General features: G+C 49.3%; 5 protein-coding genes across 5 annotated transcripts; 2 read left to right on the plus strand and 3 right to left on the minus strand.

The window, feature by feature from the left end:
* Nucleotides 1–24: 24 nt before the first annotated feature.
* Nucleotides 25–2,449, minus strand: F4807DRAFT_415177 (Peroxin-3). Its single transcript, XM_047997018.1, has 3 exons — nt 1,903–2,449; nt 1,477–1,847; nt 25–1,411 (listed from the first exon to the last, which is right to left on the minus strand). The coding sequence occupies exons 1-3, from the start codon at nt 2,058–2,060 to the stop codon at nt 243–245; spliced, it is 1,698 nt and encodes a 565-aa protein (XP_047856736.1). The 5' UTR covers nt 2,061–2,449; the 3' UTR covers nt 25–242.
* A 77-nt stretch (nt 2,450–2,526) lies between these two features.
* On the plus strand, nt 2,527–4,284 carry F4807DRAFT_415181 (DUF1649-domain-containing protein). The gene is made up of 3 exons (XM_047997019.1): nt 2,527–2,856; nt 3,173–3,562; nt 3,713–4,284. The coding sequence occupies exons 1-3, from the start codon at nt 2,679–2,681 to the stop codon at nt 3,898–3,900; spliced, it is 756 nt and encodes a 251-aa protein (XP_047856737.1). The 5' UTR covers nt 2,527–2,678; the 3' UTR covers nt 3,901–4,284.
* A 667-nt stretch (nt 4,285–4,951) lies between these two features.
* F4807DRAFT_363235 (forkhead box protein L2) lies at nt 4,952–8,024 on the minus strand. Its single transcript, XM_047995592.1, has one exon. The coding sequence runs from the start codon at nt 7,329–7,331 to the stop codon at nt 5,064–5,066; it is 2,268 nt and encodes a 755-aa protein (XP_047856738.1). The 5' UTR covers nt 7,332–8,024; the 3' UTR covers nt 4,952–5,063.
* A 3,557-nt stretch (nt 8,025–11,581) lies between these two features.
* F4807DRAFT_415190 (SGNH hydrolase) lies at nt 11,582–13,396 on the minus strand. The gene has a single exon (XM_047997020.1). The coding sequence runs from the start codon at nt 13,124–13,126 to the stop codon at nt 11,837–11,839; it is 1,290 nt and encodes a 429-aa protein (XP_047856739.1). The 5' UTR covers nt 13,127–13,396; the 3' UTR covers nt 11,582–11,836.
* Nucleotides 13,397–14,782: 1,386 nt separating this feature from the next.
* F4807DRAFT_363258 (uncharacterized protein) lies at nt 14,783–16,216 on the plus strand. Its single transcript, XM_047995593.1, has 3 exons — nt 14,783–15,015; nt 15,105–15,695; nt 15,758–16,216. Exons 1-3 carry the CDS (start codon nt 14,880–14,882, stop codon nt 15,880–15,882), a joined length of 852 nt encoding a protein of 283 aa, XP_047856740.1. The 5' UTR covers nt 14,783–14,879; the 3' UTR covers nt 15,883–16,216.
* The last annotated feature ends 1,095 nt before the right edge of the window (nt 16,217–17,311 follow it).

A 17,311-nucleotide genomic window follows, 5' to 3' on the forward strand; every position in this document is an offset into this window, starting at 1 on the left:
AAGCTTCGAGATCCGCGATACTACTGTTACATATATGCTTTATGAGGTAATTGGGAGCTAGCAGCTACGATACCGACGCCAAGATGATGTGGTCTTGAATTTTGTGATTTCTTGCCCCTCCTTTTAACGTAGACTGTATTATGAAGTGCGCCGCTCGCCGAGTTAAGACCATTTTCGATATATTAGACGTGATGTATAATTGTCCATGCTAAACCAACGTAACCAACCCTCTCCGCACCATTCTAACTCCCATCCGTAGCCTTACCCCAGGCGCTCTCGAACGAGCTCTGCAACTGCGACTGCGATTGTGACTGCGAAGGATCGACTAGAACCATGCTCTCCTCGCCCACTGTCGAGGTCTGCGAGAATCTTCCTACAGCGCCCTCAGGTCCCAACCCCAATAATTTACTTCGACTACTACTGGCTACCTCCTTCTCATCTGCAGCGGTTCGCTTGGCAACCGCTTCAGCAAAGGCACCATCGTCCTGGTGTATCTCGTTCTCCCAGTTGCTCGAGTAGACGACGGCCGCGAAGGCCTCGAGGTCGCGCACCTGCTCCATATCCTGCAAGTACTCGTTGGGCATGCCGTTGCCGATGACGTGTGCCTGTCGCGTTAACACTGATAGGATCTTGGGTAGTAGGACGATCTTGGACGAGGCCGCCGCTTGCGCAGCCTGTTGGCCTGCCAACGTCCCCATATCCGCCGCGGGAGGACTGGTGAAGGCCCCCCCTGGCGTGTCAAAAGCTCCTGGGAGAAGTTTCTTGTATAGGAGCGTAGAGAAACCGGCGTCGAGGAGGAGCGTTAGAACGTGAGTGAAGGCAGGTGACTCGATAAGGTCTGATGTCTCGTCGAGGAGGCGACGGAGAGATGTCTCAGGTGGGGCAGATGAGGAAGCGCCCGGCTGCGTAGTCGACGACGCGCTATCCCCCAGGACTCCTGATTCCTTGAGAACAAAGTCCTCCATCTTGGTAGGTGGCAGTAGGAATGGTAGCCACTTGGCACCTGGCCGTGCCCCTTTATTTTCCTCCTCTGACCTGCCTTCCATCTTTTTACGAACCTCGATCGTGAGAAGCGAGAAGGTATTGAAGCTCAGGAGGTCACGAGGGCTCAGATGTCCAAAGACCTCGCGGACAGCACCCTCGACGTTTTCCATGATCTCGACCCAGCCGCGATGTAATAGCCACCAGCTGAAGGTTAGGTACTTCCTATTCGTCTCAAAGTCACTCCCATAGGCGTGTTCCGGGTTATCATCGTCGTTATTCTCCAAGCTTATTGTTGATTGGGCTGTCCCAGTTGCCAACGACACCACGCTTGATAAGTAGCTCCGTCGTCCGAGGAGATTGAGTTGAATTCGCGTGAGCATAGTGAGGAGGGCTAGAGTATAGATAAGAGTAAAAGCGCGTGTTATGGCTGGAGAATGGTCAATTAGCTTGGAAACCCATTGCTTTCTCATAGCCCTCATGGATTAAACTCACAGCTTATTGTTAAATCATCCCACAATTGTCTTTTCGTTTTTCGGTTAGGCCTTTGGATAACTTGACTACCATCCTGAGACCCATCCCCTACAGAAGACATAGGAGGCAATGACAGTTGGCTCGCATGTACGCCACTCTCTAGACTCACGATACTCTTCCCTTCTTCCTCAGTCATTGTCGTATCAGCAATGCTAGGCGGTGTGGCCGACGACTCCCCGCTATTCCGTAGGCTCTTGCTCTTCATCTGTTGGATTTCCAACGTGATCTTCTCGGTATTCATAGTCTCGAGAATGTTGGAGGTCGCGGTCGGTAGCAGTGCCAGAACCGTGAAGGTGCAGTCCTCCTGGTTTTGTTCGAACCGCCGGCGAAGGCTACGAAATCGTTAGATTCGATCGAATTGGTATTCAGACACGCATATAGTCTTACTTCTCCTTCGCAATGCGATCGCTGCTCATGCGCTCGCGCGCGTCGTTGATCTTGCTGAGGACATATTGAGTTGCCAAATAACCGGCGCCGATGACGCCGACACCGATGGCAATTGGTGTTCTGTTACGGCGTAGCCATCGCCGTGAAGCTGATATCATGGCTGAGACCGGAGGAAGCTTCAAGAATTAAACAAATTCTTGAAGAAGATTCGATCTTCTGAAAGGGTTCGGATGGATATTTCGGGTAACGATTTATGATTCAGCATTGGAAGGCTCACCCCTAGAAGCTAAGAAGACACCTGCAACCGCCAAAATTGCATTTAAAGTTCAATAAACTGACGTGTGCCTCGGTCCAAGCGCGCGAGTCGTCCCTTACCATGGTAGTACAGTAGGCACCTAACTAAATGAATTGATAAGATAGGCGCCTAATCCCCTGCCGAGCTAAAGCTTTAGTGCGCAAGTTTTACCTGCTACATCCATGAACAGTATCGTAGAGCCTTGTAAGCCACATTATCTAGTAGGTACTTACGTACCTAGTTGAAGTCTTAGGGTAGTTGTGGCTGGTATGACGCATTCGATTAGGGATGTTGGGAAGTATCTGTACCTAGGAATTTAGAAGAACTTAGCGGAACTTAGCGCGACAGATCCCCCGTGCCCATTCCAATCACCCCACGTTCCAGGCCAAATCCAGCAAATCCAATTTTCCCCTCAGCAGGACAGAACTCAGCCTTTCTCCTTTGCCGACTAAGAACCCCTCCATTACAAGAAGAGCTGCTGATGATACAAACAATCGTGGCCCCTAGACCTCGGGAAGGTCATCTCTATCCGCCGCCAAACTTTCACAAGCAACCCAGAACAAACCCGGCTCCGTACTACGCCATGGACCAACAAACACCACAAGAATTCATCCTCGAGGCCTTCGCCGATCCAGCGTCGGTACGAGATGTAGTGCGAGGTATATATATTTAGAGAGAGAGAGAAAGAAGCCCCGTGTTCCGCAGCAGGCCAAACAGAACCATCCAATCACATGCCCCGCGTCCGTCATCGTCGTTCTCGACTCCGTCCACCCATCGTCGACCACGACGGTGGGAAGATGGATCCCCTATATCCACCCGCGAGCCCCCTTTTACCCATTTATAAACGCCCTCCTAAACCCCTTACATATCCCCATTTATACTTCCAAGTCTTCCAAGTTATATCTATATCTATACATATCATACATAACCCTAAAAGTCCGAGCTAACCCGCGCGTCTCTTTGTCGTTTTTCCAGGCATCCTGCACACGATCTTCTTCCACCGGTTCTTCCCGTCGCTGACGCCGCGCTCGCGCGAGGTCCTTGACATCACGCTGCCGTACGTCGAAGATGCCGAGCTCGACACGATGATCGAGAAGCGGGCGGCCGAGCTGGCGCGCGAGCTCGACGCCGAACGCACGACGCACGTCCACACGCACACTCGCTCACTGTCTCACCCGGTCCAGCAGCAGCAACAACAACAACAGACCAGAGGCAGCGGCGGCCGCGGCCACATCTCGGTCCAGTTCTTCGAGAAGAAACGGAGGAAGACCTGGTACATGCGCGCGTACGGCGGCGGCGACGAGGAGATCTGCTGGGAGTCGTGGACCGTCAAGGTCACCGTGGCCGAGCCGCGCACAGATAGTGGTTTGTTTCTCTGTCTTATATACCTCCTATATAACCCCCCTTCTCAAACCCCATATAAACTCCGTCTTATATTATAGATGATGCGCGGGACGCGAGATGAATGTAAGACGTGAAAACAGCACCCGTTCTAACATGAACAACCACCCGCAGAACGAGCCAAGGTCCGCAAGGCCATGGAACAAACCCTCCTGACGACCGCCATGAAGATCGTGACCTGCGTCAACTCCCACAAAGACCACATCCCGCCCATCACCACGAGCGAGGCCAACCCCTTCCCCTACCAGATCAACGTCAACCAGAAAGACGCCGGCTGGGCCACTCGCATGGGTATCTACTAGTGGAACCTGAAGCCTAAGCTCAAGTCGCTCTCCTCCTTCCGTACCGTCGAGTAATAATAGTAGTAGTAGAGGAAACAAGAGGGCATTGGGGTTTAGCCGAAGGGTGGCCGAGCCAGGGTGAGGAAGTGTGGTAATGCATTAGTATTGTATTGGCAAAGCGGAATAAAATAATCATTGGGGCTGGCGTTAAATCGATCGTTTCCGGATTATTTTTGAGAGGAATGGGACTGGCGCCTAGGGAAACCCCCCCTTGTGATATAGACTTGGTTTCTTCACGGATTTTTGTCATGGTGGTAGGCTGGTTTGACTACGCCCAGATAATTCAATGATACCCCATCATAGATATGGCATACATTAAGAATTTAATAAGTTTGTTCCGTGAAATGGACATGGTCTTACAACACACGGCAGAATGATCATTATATCACGAGGTAATAGGATTCGCAGTTGGGAAAAAAACAGGGCCATAGTTTTGGCAGTAGTATTCAGCACTAGTAGTAACTGTACGTATGGTGAAGCAAGCAGCACGAGAACCACCAGTCCCAACTCCATTTGTTGTCCGTCCTACATGACTTGAGGTTGTGCCCATCCATCCGTAAAAAGCAAAGAAAAATCCACACTCCAAACGCGATATGTCCGTCCTGGACCAAAAGGAATGGTGCCTCTCAACTCTCAAAACTCCTCTCGAGGTGTGTAATCCTCATTCGTATTTCCCCGAGTTTCCCCTTACCAGCTCCCCTTTTCAAGTACATGTCATTTTAACGCCTTCTCGTATGCCTCCTCATAACCTGAACGATCGGACTCTCAAATACGGCCAGGAGGAAAAAATAGGTCGGTTCAGCTTGTATCCACGCGGCATGAAACCCCAACAAGAAAAAAAGTTGAGAAAATCCAGATCTCATCATGTAGGCGTAGTAGTAGTAATGGTATGTACTTGACACGTGTCGTCATTAAGATTGTAAGCAGTAGGCAAGAAAGCCGTGGGGCGAGAAGGTAGGCAGTAAGGTCTATATTCGTAAAAGGTGTCGGCAGTGTCTTCAACCAAAGTGAGTCGAAAACGGCTGCTTAGAAGAGGTAGGTGGTGTAGTCGAGTCATTATTCGTAATCATCATGAAAATGGGCATGTTTCCCATAGTAACCAGCGGGTGGGTGACGCAGGGAACTTAGAATGAAGTTGTAAAGCTGCGGCCTAGGCCCGGCTTGGAGGCTCTGATAGACGCGGAGGTTCCGTTAGGGGGTTGACTACCACTAATTCGCTCAAACCCCTGAAGAATATCTATACCCGCGCCGTCATCGAGGTCATCTTCGAAGAATTGGGAAGTGCAGAATTCTTCTAAGTTCCAGTCGTTCTTGATAGGGGAAGCATTCTTCGTGGGTGACTGCAAATACTTGCTAGGAGAAGACATGCCTTCGAACACCTTGCTGGGAGTTTCGTACGGTAGAGCTAGCGATGAAGCAGGAGCCTTCAGCAAAGGCGCCGAGGTGATTGATCTCTTAGAAGTCGAGTTCGTGATCTCACCGAGGGCATTAGCAGAAGCAGAGCGATCCAAGCGCATTTTTCTGGCTGAACGCTTGAGGGGAGAACCATTGTCCGCAGCCGCGAAGAACGGATCTAGAGACATATCCTGGAATATATCGAAGTCGGTGGATTCCGTGATGGGTTCATTGAAATTGAATAGCGAATCATCCATCTGGAATGCCGGGCTCCACGGAATTAGATCATCAGCACTCTGTATGTTACTAACACGACGAAGAGGCGAATTGAGCATGGATCGGACTTTGTCTCTGTGGATACGTAGGTTCGTGTTCGGTGAGACGGAAGCAGGAGGCTTTTGAGGCGGCTTTACCTTGACAGCTGGGGTCAAGGGCGGCAGCATCTGACCGCTAGCCTGTCTCAACGGAGAGGAAGAAGGCGGGGCGAAGTCGTATGGACGTCCTTTAGTAGGGCTGTCATAGGAGGAGGCACGCAGTCGTGCAATCTCCTCCTCAGCTCGACCTCGCTTGATTCGAGGACGATCGGTTCCCGAACTAAGTAATCGGTTACCCTTAGGGCGCATTACCGAAGAGTCTAGAGACGAGATATACCCGCTGTCATCCATAGAAGCATCCATCGAAGCATACTTGCGCTTATGGCTACGCTTGTGCGGACCCGAAGAAGGCGGGTCTCTCGTGATAGGAGGCGGTGTGTTACTACGAGCCTCCAAACGGCGCGGAACCGGGGGAGAAGAATGCATTGCGGCGGGAAGAGGAGAGTATCGGCTACACTCCACAGGTAAATCTTGTTCTTGTGCCCTCTCTGGTTGATCTTCCGGGCCGACGTTATCGGAGAGCGGAATAGTGGCATCAGACGACACCTGAGGCTCGGACTGATTCGGCGCTTGGGATGTCATCTGATCGTGGGCAATCGAGTGCGCCTGGACGGGGAGTACAGGAGGCAGAGATGGCAACGCCAGACAATCGGGGTAATTAGTAGGCTCAAGGCGTTGGGGTTCCGCGCGGCTAGACATGAAAGGGGTGTTTCCCATGTTCGCATTTGACTTCTTGCTCGGCTTCTCTCTCATGAATTGGTGTTCCATCCCAGGTTCAATTGCCCAATAATTTCCTTTGCCCGGGTCGTCCTTTGGCCGCTCCTGTTTAATAAAGGCCTTGTTAAGAGACAAGTTGTGTCTGATACTATTCTGCCAGCCCGCATCCTGTGCGCCGTAGAATGAGAAGTTGTCAGAAATCCACTTGTATATCTGCGAAAGGGTAAGTCGTCTTTGAGGGGCACGTAAGATAGCCATTCCGATCAGCTGAGCGTAGCTGTATAAAGGCTTCGCTCCATTGTCCACGATAGGGGGGAACGAGTCATGAGCTGGCAAAGCAGATTCGTCCAGCTTGACTTTCTTCGGCGGTCTGGAGTCCTGGATCGGTGCCGCTTCGAGTAACGTGCGCTTTCGGCTGGGTGCGTTCTGGTAATAGTTCTCCAAGTTCAGGTTAAAGGGGGGTGGCGCGGGATATAGAGTCGGCTGGACGTTCTCTTTTCCAAAACTTGCGCTCGAATCCACCGTCGGCTTCTGGACGACCGTCTTAAATCTAGACATCATAGGTTGCTTCTTCTGCATAGAATCCGTTGACTGGCCGTGCGATGTCGGTGGCAAGATCGACACAGCATTCAGCTTACCGCCATGTGACGATCCAAGCGGTGCTAACGGTGAGGCGCCGGCGCGCCCTGTCGCCTTGAAGGGTGAATGCTGCTTCGAGTGACCATTCGGAGGATTAAACATTACATTCGTATTCGAAGCCTGCAGCGCGCGGCGGGGAGAAGCTTGCTTGCCGACAGAGGGCATCGGTGCTCGGCTGATAGACGGTGCTTGCTGGGTGTTGAAGATGTCATCCTGGAATATGTGTAGCGGCTCGTTGTTTGCCGCAAAACGCGTTGGTTTGGCCATGTCGGCCAGAATACAGTTTTCTCGACGCTCGGTAAAGCTATGCTGTTTGCTCTCGGTATTAGTTGAGACTAAGGTACAATGGACGGTGTGACTGAAGTGTATATTAGAAGATTAGGTTCTCCGTTCATCATACTCCTTGTACAGCGTGTAGCGATGGGAAGACAAGGTAAATGGAACGATCTAGTACTCAGTCGGGACTCACTTTGGGTGAATTTAATTAGCTGTGGAGCCACGAAGCAAGGGTGACTTGTGGCGCGCCAGGAATCAGGCACTTGACGTGCCTAAAGCATAGAAGGTCTCAAAAGTGAACTATTGTCGTAAAGTTCAAATAACGATATACAATTCAGTCGAGTCAATACCGTCATTAATTGAGGATATTGAATAGTATGTGTACGAGTATGCGTATGTAGTATGTAGTAGTAGTGGAGAAAAAGGATGGATGGAAGGGAGCGACGAGAAGAAGAGGGGGGAAAGGGGAGAACGAAGGGCGGATTTCGTGGGGGATCGAGATAGCGAATGCGTCTCAACCTTGGCCTGCCGGTGGTTCCAATATGCCTAGGTAGGTAGGTATTTTGCCTATGGTAGGCGTAAGAGAGCGTGTATGGTCGAACGGTTGAGCAATAAGGTCGTTTAGTCAGTCGGACCAGAGAGACTAAAGTGACCAAAGAGGGAGGAGTCAAAGAGCGTGTATCAAGAACTGCGCGAAGGCTGCAGGACCGGCACGCAGAATAGATTGAGCCAGGGCTCGGGTTAGAGAGAAAAGACCGAATGGGGTTAATGGACGACCAGGATTGGTAGAATCAAGAAAGCCAACTCAGCAAGAGATCCACTTAGGTAGACCCGCCTCGAGTGTAATGGATGTAATGGATGTATGGATGTCAGTGGAAACACGGACGAGGATTGGATGATGGCGTCGCGGGCTGACACGACTAGACCGTGATCAAGTTCCTCAGCAAGGATTGTTTTAAAGAGGGCAGATCAAAAAAGAAGAGTTGCTGCTGTTAGACCTGCTAGACTGAAGCTGTTTGCAAGGAATGTCGTAGCGAAATCCTAGTTTTACGGGTCATCCGAATGGTATCTGGCCGCTTTGGTTGGTTAAATGGGATAGATATGCGGTCTCTGCGGTCTCTGCGGTCTTCCCACCAGGCCAGAACCTTGCCAGCTGCATCCAATTACGATATCGGCTTAATATGGGCTATGCAGAATGGATTGCGAATGCTATTAATGCTTGTAATGTCCAAGGTCCCGTTCGTTAGAAGCTGTTTGACGAGAATCCTCGAGTGCTGCTGAAGCTAACTATGATAATGGTCCCAATAGTGCTGATGGACGAAGAAGAAGAAATGTTGAGTGGATTAAAATGCATCCAAGAATGCAAAACGAGATAAGGCCTGTTACACCGGATTGATTCCCAATTCTTCAAAGTTTTTGGGCTCCGTGCACAACGTGCAGAAAGTGCAGAAAGAGATGGTACGAGTGTTTAAAATTGACAAGACGGAGTGGGATTCATTGGTTAGGAGGGTCGTGCGTCGCTGCTGCAGAGTACGGAAGTGTACGGGAATTGAGAGCAGTCGTCTGATTGGAAGGCAAGAGCGCGTCGCCGCGTTTTACTTTTGTTATGCTAAAGCAGCGCGTCAGGCCAATCAATTTGCATAAATTGACTTCACCTCAGCTTGGCAAGCCACAAAAGCTCGGTGGTACTTCCATCCGCACACGGTTAGATTGAGTTTCTCACTTAAAGGTACGGAGCACATAGTACATCCTGTAATTCCGGTTCCGATACCCCAAAGTACCTAGGTACTCTTACAGTGGAACTTCTTGGGAAACATTGAATCTTGAATCTCACAACTGCATGTGGTATTCAATCAATTCAATTCAATTAAATGCCAATATCTCTGCATACCTACATTTCTTAAGAGACTAAGGGAGGCTACATCAGTCCGCCTTTTGTAAGCTCTTTATCTAATCATGCATTAATGTCTACATATTAAACACCTGCATTTCTGTCTATCATCCGGTTTGAGCCCACCTTATACGAAAAGGGGTAATAAATTCAACCCTATCACAAGATTCTCCCTAAGGCTCTCCTGCGAGGTTCCTGGAGTTCCTGGCATCGTTCGAACGTGGAATCATTTAAGCTTGCAGCGAACTCCAGAAATTCTGCATCTGCCGGAGCCATCTTGACTTGCACGGACTACTGCGTGGTAAATGTGATAGAAACCAAGAAAAGAATTGTGGATGACATCACGTCCTCCCAGTTGGGTCCATCAGCTCCATTGAACTCCATTCCCGATTCGACGATCACCTAAACTTATCTGAGCTAGGACGCTCTGTCTTGATCTGACGGAACTTTGTAATTAAACTTATCGTATTCTATTTGAGGCGGTCTCAAAGACCATGGCTATCTATGGGTAGCTTTCTGTCCGATCCATTTCTGGCGGGAAAGGGAAGAAACCCTTACGAATCATCACCGCCCGGCAAATTTTTTTCAATTAGTGTTGGAAGTGTGCCCGTAAGGAGTACAGTACCAAGCCCTTGGATTGTTGTACAACTCATCAAGGCTCACTTTTAATTAAACTGGCTTGTCCGGCATTAACATCACTTAAACCGGGCGGCACGTCGCCAACCGGGATACGATCAAGCCACTGAAGAAGAATTTTTCCTATCACAGCAAGTCCTACTCCCTCCCGATATGGGGCCGAATCCGTAGTCAATCATCATCCCGGCCTGCTGCACGGGACGTAAGGCTCATCATGGCTTACCAGGAGATTGACCGTGAGCAGGGTGAAAAAATCGTATCAGACTGGCTCAAATACTACGTTTCTCCAACAATACTACATAAGCACGCCATCTTAGTAAAGAGATATATCGTCGATAACGCGTGTCCCGTTGTATGATCTTTCGACCGCGTATCCTTGCTCTATACGCACCTCATTAATTCCAAACTAGGCAAGGCTAACCAGTGCCAAATCCTTTCATCATCTTCATATCAAGGTGGGAAAAGCAACTAAGCACGAACAGAGGAAAGACTCTCGGCTTATGTCCATACAAACCTACAAAGGCGAGATTCGTGGCACACTAAGCAGAAGCTAAGAACCAGCGCCTATGACGTGGATGAATATAACATGTTTCTCGACGCCTCTCGAGATGCGAGAAATTATGAAACACGGAATACCAGGCCCGTGGCCGCCATCCACCTAGCCCAGTCGAGACCCAACACTTGCTGGTTTAACGTCCGAGATACCTGGGTTAGCCCATCATAGCGGAACGCGCTATGAGATAGGCTACTCGCGCCGGGATGGTAATGGCCATGATAACTTGGGGGATTTGCACAAGCCTATCGGTGAACACTTATATTAGGCCATATATAAGCAAATCCCCAGTCGCTAGATGGCCCAAGTGGTCATCATCAAGATGACTTTTGCTTTGCTAATTTATGCCTGTCTACCTAGTATTCCCATTTGATCTATATCTGGCGAAAGTGGCGGTCAAGCCACAGGTCGGCCCTAGGCGGCGGAGTCCTCAGCACTCCTTCAGCAGAACTTCGGGACGCCCGACTACAGTGAGATGGCCACAGAAGTAGACCGTGTTTTTCATTGTCACCATCTACGCCTCCTTAGGAAGCACAAAAAGACCAACGGCTTATTTGGCAAGCGAGGTGAATCTTCCGTGGGGGCCGACCACGTCCGGTGTGAGCATCGGCGATGCGGGAGGATAGGGATTCATGAGTCACGAACGCGGTCACGAACTCAGGGGCAACCTCAAGAAGTGGAGCCTTCGTCGGCCGAAGTGTAAGAAGCACCCCCGCCGATCCAAGCCAACAAGTCCAAGGATTCGAGGCCAGGACCGGCCCCGGCCGTGTTGAACGGTCAATAGTGTCTACGCCTTCCCAGCGCGACGGGATTTTTCAGCTCAAGGCTAACACCCTTTCTAATTCGGCATTGCCGACTTTAGAGTGGGAGTCCTTGACAGTTGTCAAAAGCTTCGTAGAAATTTTGCGTAACATGCTGTGGTAATGAGTACTTCAGGGGATTCGTTAGAGGTGCAAAGCAAATCTAGCAATTTCGTTTCCCAAGCGTAGAATAAGCTACACCTGCTCAAGTCTCAGCTTAGTAGCCTCCAGTCGAGTTTAGTACGGCAGTCCTGGAAGTCTACCAGGTAGCAATGTTTTTCCATAATAGGGGCTCAATCATCCCTTGGATAGACCGACCCAATCATCCGAATATAACTAATGATCTAGAATCATTTAAACCCTCGTGGTTAATGCATAATTGTCTTTGTAGTCAGCTAGATCTTAATAGACCTATAATAAACACGATCTAGATACCCTTTCTTCACTAGCATACCGCCTATAATCATGTAACTCCTCCTATTGAAGCCTCTAAGATGCATCGCTAAAGTGGATATTCCCCCTAGAAGACAAACTATACCAGATATATGCGTCATAAAAATGATAACCCCCGCGACAATTCATATTGCAAATTTATGCGTAACAAGGTAGACCGCAATTACTCCCGCGCACGCCATGCTTCATAGATCTTATTCCTAATAACTTCATGACCAAGAGACCTAGGATGGAAGACCTTCCCATAGTACGTAGGAACGTACCACATAGAATTCTCTGCGATGAAATCTCCCCGAGCAAATTGCAGATTCGGCTCCTGTCTCGCTATCGCCATGTAGCACAACGCTAGCTTACCCCAGTCCCCAGATCTCTGGGCTGGTCCGAGACACGATGCCGGATCTACCAAAGCCGAGTTTGGGGGCAAAGTCGCCAGGTCGGAAGCATCTTTCGACTGTGTGCCGTTCCTGGCATTATCTGGGCCACCGATGAGGAAGAACCATGTATCTTTGCGATCGTAGTCCGGCTCCTTCACACCCGCCTCACAGAACCGATGGCCCTCGAATTCTTCATCATAATCAATAAATAGCAGCTTATCTTTGGTAAACCGAGAATTGATAAGATCGACCGTCTTACGAACTTTAGCGTTGACGGTGAGGACCATAGCGTTCATGTTTAACCTCAGGTCCTTCTTTAGCTTCGGTCCATTCCACCAAATACCAAAGCTCATATCATCACACTCGTCAGTGAGCTCATTAAAGAACCGAGCGTAGCCGGTAATGGTGATGAAGAAATTCGGGTTCTTTTCCCAGCGGACCTTGTCGAGTATCTCCATGATAATAATATCTAGGCGTCGATCGAATTCATCGCTCTCGATCTGTGTCTTTGCGTTCGCGAGAGCGGCTTCGCACGTGCCCGAGTAGAAGTTATAGAAGCGGAAAACGCACGCATTGATAACATCAAAGAAACCGAGGTCATTGCCGCCGATGGACAAGAGTGCCAAATCTACTGGCAGCGAGATATTGAAAGTGTCGACCTGGCTATCGCCACTGCCGGATATGATGTCCTGGGTTGAAGCACCTGTACACGACAAGAACTGGAAAGCCGAAGAATTCCGTCCGCCATGGCTGGCAAGCAAGTCAGAAGCGATGAGCTCAGCATGGGAGCCCAATCCATGTCGACAATCGTCCTCCTTGCCATCTACACCAGTGCCGATTCCCGCGCTGTAAGAGTCGCCAAAGGCAACAAAACCCTTCAGCAGTCCCAAACCTCCAAGCGAAGCTAACGATAGTGGCTGTTGAGGTGGCCCATAATCCCTTGTGGGCCTGTTCCCGATGACATGTTGAGACTCAGGAGCAGCCAGACGATGCCATTGAAACGTGCGGCTAGAGACAAGCCCAGAGAAGATAGTGAAGGTAAATGCAGCACCCAGGCGCATGGTGAAGCTGGGCCTCATTAAGGACGCCTACCGAAATACATAGTTTGAGTATCTACTTCTGATGTAGAAGTAGAAATAAAGTAAGTGCATGTAGCCATTGATAAGTGTTAGGCAGCTAGATTCATATATGGGTAAGTTATGAAGATAAGATAGAGCTGACGATTGACGAAGAGTATAATTGTGCTGAAGTCACAAGGCACTTGAGCAATGTCACCAGGCCAGAGCCAATAGGAAGCCGTGAGCCAATCCTTTATACACATGCATAACGCAAGGTCCCTGATTCCTTCCACGTTTTGTTGGGAGCTGTGGGGGTGGTGGTTAGCCTCAGCCACGTGAATTACCACCATGCTTACTTTATACAGATTTCATATCATATCAAGAGAATACAATTGGATAGATATATGATAAAGATGCTGCTATCTGGTTCGGGTTAGCTGGAGAAAGAGTATAACTTAAGATCTAAATCTAGCCAGTTTTAGGCTAGACGGTTAGGTATCGCATCAGGTCTAAATTCAACTCCCAATCGATTGATTCCGCCATCTATTAGTTTCTAGTTGGTTTTCACCGTGAATCTTTCCATAGTAGATATCTTTCAATGTTGGAAGCTTCTACCGATTGAAAGACGACGTTGAAATCCTTTCGACGATAGACTTGATAGTTATGTGATGTACCTTTTGGAGGGTGAAGGCATTAGGATATGATATTGTTTAAGATGAGAAGTCGTTGTGAAAGAAGGGAAGTGGATTGATGGGATAACTATGCTTTGCTCTTAGGTTTATGAGGATTCTACTCATTCGTGATAAGACCGGATTCCCTCGGGATAATTAAGATGACGGCCGAGATATTCCAGATAATAAAGGATGCCTAGGTATAGACAAACGTCAGAGGCAGTGGGAATAGCTTCATAGTATCCAATCAACGGTGATTCCTATAGCCGCACTTGCGTATGTTTGGCAACTTGTATTCTCGGCCGGTTAGTAGTAGTATCTATCGTGGTTTCCAATTACGAGGTACTAGCACCAAAGCTAGCGAAGCTCTTGTATAGTAGGTACCCGAAGGTATGTACGTAGCTTCGGAGCTGGAAACACAGTGACGTCAACACCTTATTTCTCCACAAACGTCATCGCCCATAGCTCCTAAAACCCCACCTAAGCTTGTTTTGCTCAGATGCACACGTTCTTCTCGACCACTTATACTCACGAAAGTGTCGCCTCCTTCTAAATAAAGCGATTAAACTACCCTATTGGTGTAGGAACCGTCTTTCTCAGATCGAGATCAATACAAAGTTTTAGGTATATCAGCAGTGGCGACCAATCCGAAGCTCCAATCCCACCTTCAATCGATGTCGTCAAGCCACATGTATATTGCAGGAAGAGAGAATACAGGCCTTAGAAGGAACTCCTCTTTGTTCGAAAATCCAACGACCGTGCCTTCCCAGCTTCGTAAGCGGTCTCCTTTCCCTTGCAGGGAAATTACCGTATGCCATCATAAAAGACGTCAGAGCGGGAAAGCCCAAGTCTGTCACTCCGTCACTCTGCCTTGCCGTGCTGTATGTGTAACTTCGACGGATCTCCATATAATATGCTATCTTAGACCCGTCCTTTACTTAGTTTTAACTGTGTCTTGTTTCCCCGGATTTATACATCCTAATACGACCTTAAGACTTCAATCAACTTCTTCCTCATCATTTGCCAAACATAGTATCACCTAAAGCTACCTAAGCCCATCAGAAAATTCCTACTACATCATACCAACTTAAACCCATCCCATCATGGAGACCGTAAACAACATGGCCTCAGCCGCCGCCAAAGCCGTATGGGGCGAGAGCAAGCAAAGCGGCGAGGAGCCCATCTCGGGCCAGACCGGCGACCCCTCCAAGGGCGAGCCGTACGACGCCGGCAACATCGGTAAATCTCCCCCTCTTAGTAGATCTATCTATCAATTCATCCATCCACCCAGCTGCAAAGCGCTAACACACAATCCTCCCCCAAAACAGAAGACCCCCAAGCCAAAGCCGCAAAACTAGAGACGAACGGCCACCACCACCAGAGCACTACCAGTAACGGCACAACCGACCCCTCCTCCTCCTCCCCCTCCTCCGCCGCGCACTTCTCCAAGGAAACCGGCACCGCGGCCGAGTCGGCCGACGCCCCGGCCAACCCGTCCGCGGACCTGAAGGCCCGGAGCGCGCCGAAGGACACGTCCAAGAGCCAGGCCGACACGCGCGACCCGGCGAACCCGCAGACGCACCCGAAGGCCGCGCCGACGGACGTGAACGACGCGGACGATGGTCCCAACGAGGCCCAGAAGCTGGACGGGCCGGGCCCGAAGCCGTTGGAGGAGGTGGCTCGCCAGCACGGCGGCGACGCCGGGGTCTCGGAGGAGAGCAGCGTGGGGAAGACGAAGGGTGGAGCTGGGGATGTGGGTGGGAAGGAGGTTGTGGAGGAGGAAGAGGAGGAGGAAAGTGGCCCGAATGCGAAGAGTAAGGGCGAGGGGACTGGTGAGCAGTATGTTAAGAGCAGCGGGCTGAAGGCGGATGGAGGAGACTTCGATGCGACGAAGCCTGGCGCTGGAAGGGAGGCTGATCGTAAGTCCAATTCACGTTCCGTTGATCAATGTACCTAAGCAGAAGGATACTAACGAGGATAGGTATCATGGAGGAGAAGGGCATACACAGCGCCAATGGAGACGATGGCGATGAGGCAGGACACGGCGAGAAGAAAGAGAAGACGAGCATTGGCCAGAAGATCAAGAACAAGCTGCACCGGCACTGATTTAGATTAAAATGTCGATTTGGTTTTCTCCGTTTTTACCTGTTTGCTATGCGTTATGATCATCCACGCCCCCTCTTCTCCTCTCCCCTTTGGGAGTTATGAGGCTACGAGGCTATGAAGAAGCTCCCCTACCTCATTTGCTTAATGCGAACGAACGAACGAATCCACGATGAAAGAAACCCGGGTTGGTGTTGAACTGGAAACATCCGCTGGCTTTTGATTTATGAGCTTAGTGTACTGTTACCTACTGGTTTTTAGTCTCGCTATAAGACCTTCTGCTTCTGGCTTACTCTTAATCGTTTTATTGCGAGAACATAGTGGATAACTGATCACCATGCTTGTGGCTAAGCATTGTGAAGATTTGTTATAAAGTAGGCTGGCCAAGAATCAACCGGCCTACGAAATGTTCCGTCGCTATTTTGAGTCGGATTTTCCAAAATATGTTAGCCGACGAATCGCTTTGACAAAGTAGCTTGTACAAATCCATCCCCATCCTCAATGATATCAATCAATTTCCGGAGCTAACACTAGACATCGTGATGTAATATCTCACCTATATAACTTAGAAACTGCGAATGGTGGAGAGCTCTGGTGGCTTAAGTTACAGCTATTGTTGTAAGGTAACCCCTGAAGTTTGTAGAGGATATAAGTATAGCTCGCTTTACCCCTTATAGTTTTGTTTTAGTATTTCTTAATATGTAAGTTAAAACTTGTTGAAGTTCGTATGTCCAAACGTATATGTTCTCCGATAAGCCAAAGTTCTCGAATAAGATGCCGCTTTGCCAGCAAGACGTAATTCGTCCTAAGTGGTCTGGCAACCTCCTCGTGGTACCCTGCATCATGGCTCATGCTCTTTTCCCCAACTTAATGAAATGCCGCGTTATGAACGGATCAAATAATGTGTCATAAACCACACCCTCTACCCCTATCCTAGTACTCTCATAGTGTAAGGTCTACCCCTCGTGAGCTGTTTTTAGGCTTAGGTACCTATCCAAGTACAATCCACGGTCAACGCCGATTAGGGGTTTGTCTTACCATTAAAATCTCTAGCGATCATGGCAAAGGTTTCATTGGAGCATGAGTGTTACGATTGCTGATAGTCTCTTCTAAATTTTTGTAATAAATAGTGGGATATAAACAAAATTCATGAGATGGTAGTAAGATAGAGATGGCATTGGCCTACTATAGTCGGCGGTAGATGTCCTGGATTAGTAATGATGCCTGCTCTTGATAGTAGGGGATATCGAACATATATGCCCAGTTAGGTACCTACGTATTTCGATCATTGTCCCTGATATGGCAAGAGGATACGCACAGATAAGGCTAGCAGAAGAGCCATGTGGCATGCCTGTCAGGGGAACTGACGCCGGCCGGGATCGAAATCGGCCGAGTACAGTTTCGCCCGAGTATATGGATCCTCAATAGGTTG

The sequence above is a fragment of the Annulohypoxylon truncatum genome (assembly GCF_022578515.1).
Source record: "Annulohypoxylon truncatum strain CBS 140777 unplaced genomic scaffold F4807scaffold_7, whole genome shotgun sequence".
Lineage (NCBI taxonomy): Eukaryota > Fungi > Ascomycota > Sordariomycetes > Xylariales > Hypoxylaceae > Annulohypoxylon > Annulohypoxylon truncatum.

Bases quoted from the DNA above. Each gene is read 5' to 3' on its own strand.
- F4807DRAFT_363258 (XM_047995593.1), top strand. From the start codon at position 14,880: ATGGAGACCGTAAACAACATGGCCTCAGCCGCCGCCAAAGCCGTATGG. The intron at 15,016-15,104 runs GTAAATCTCCCC...CCCCCAAAACAG, and splicing joins GTACGACGCCGGCAACATCG to AAGACCCCCAAGCCAAAGCC. The intron at 15,696-15,757 runs GTAAGTCCAATT...TAACGAGGATAG, and splicing joins CGCTGGAAGGGAGGCTGATC to GTATCATGGAGGAGAAGGGC.
- F4807DRAFT_415190 (XM_047997020.1), bottom strand. From the start codon at position 13,126: ATGAGGCCCAGCTTCACCATGCGCCTGGGTGCTGCATTTACCTTCACT.
- F4807DRAFT_415181 (XM_047997019.1), top strand. From the start codon at position 2,679: ATGATACAAACAATCGTGGCCCCTAGACCTCGGGAAGGTCATCTCTAT. The intron at 2,857-3,172 runs GTATATATATTT...TCGTTTTTCCAG, and splicing joins GGTACGAGATGTAGTGCGAG to GCATCCTGCACACGATCTTC. The intron at 3,563-3,712 runs GTTTGTTTCTCT...AACCACCCGCAG, and splicing joins CGAGCCGCGCACAGATAGTG to AACGAGCCAAGGTCCGCAAG.
- F4807DRAFT_415177 (XM_047997018.1), bottom strand. From the start codon at position 2,060: ATGATATCAGCTTCACGGCGATGGCTACGCCGTAACAGAACACCAATT. The intron at 1,848-1,902 runs GTAAGACTATAT...ACGATTTCGTAG, and splicing joins GATCGCATTGCGAAGGAGAA to CCTTCGCCGGCGGTTCGAAC. The intron at 1,412-1,476 runs GTGAGTTTAATC...ACCATTCTCCAG, and splicing joins GGATGATTTAACAATAAGCT to CCATAACACGCGCTTTTACT.
- F4807DRAFT_363235 (XM_047995592.1), bottom strand. From the start codon at position 7,331: ATGGCCAAACCAACGCGTTTTGCGGCAAACAACGAGCCGCTACACATA.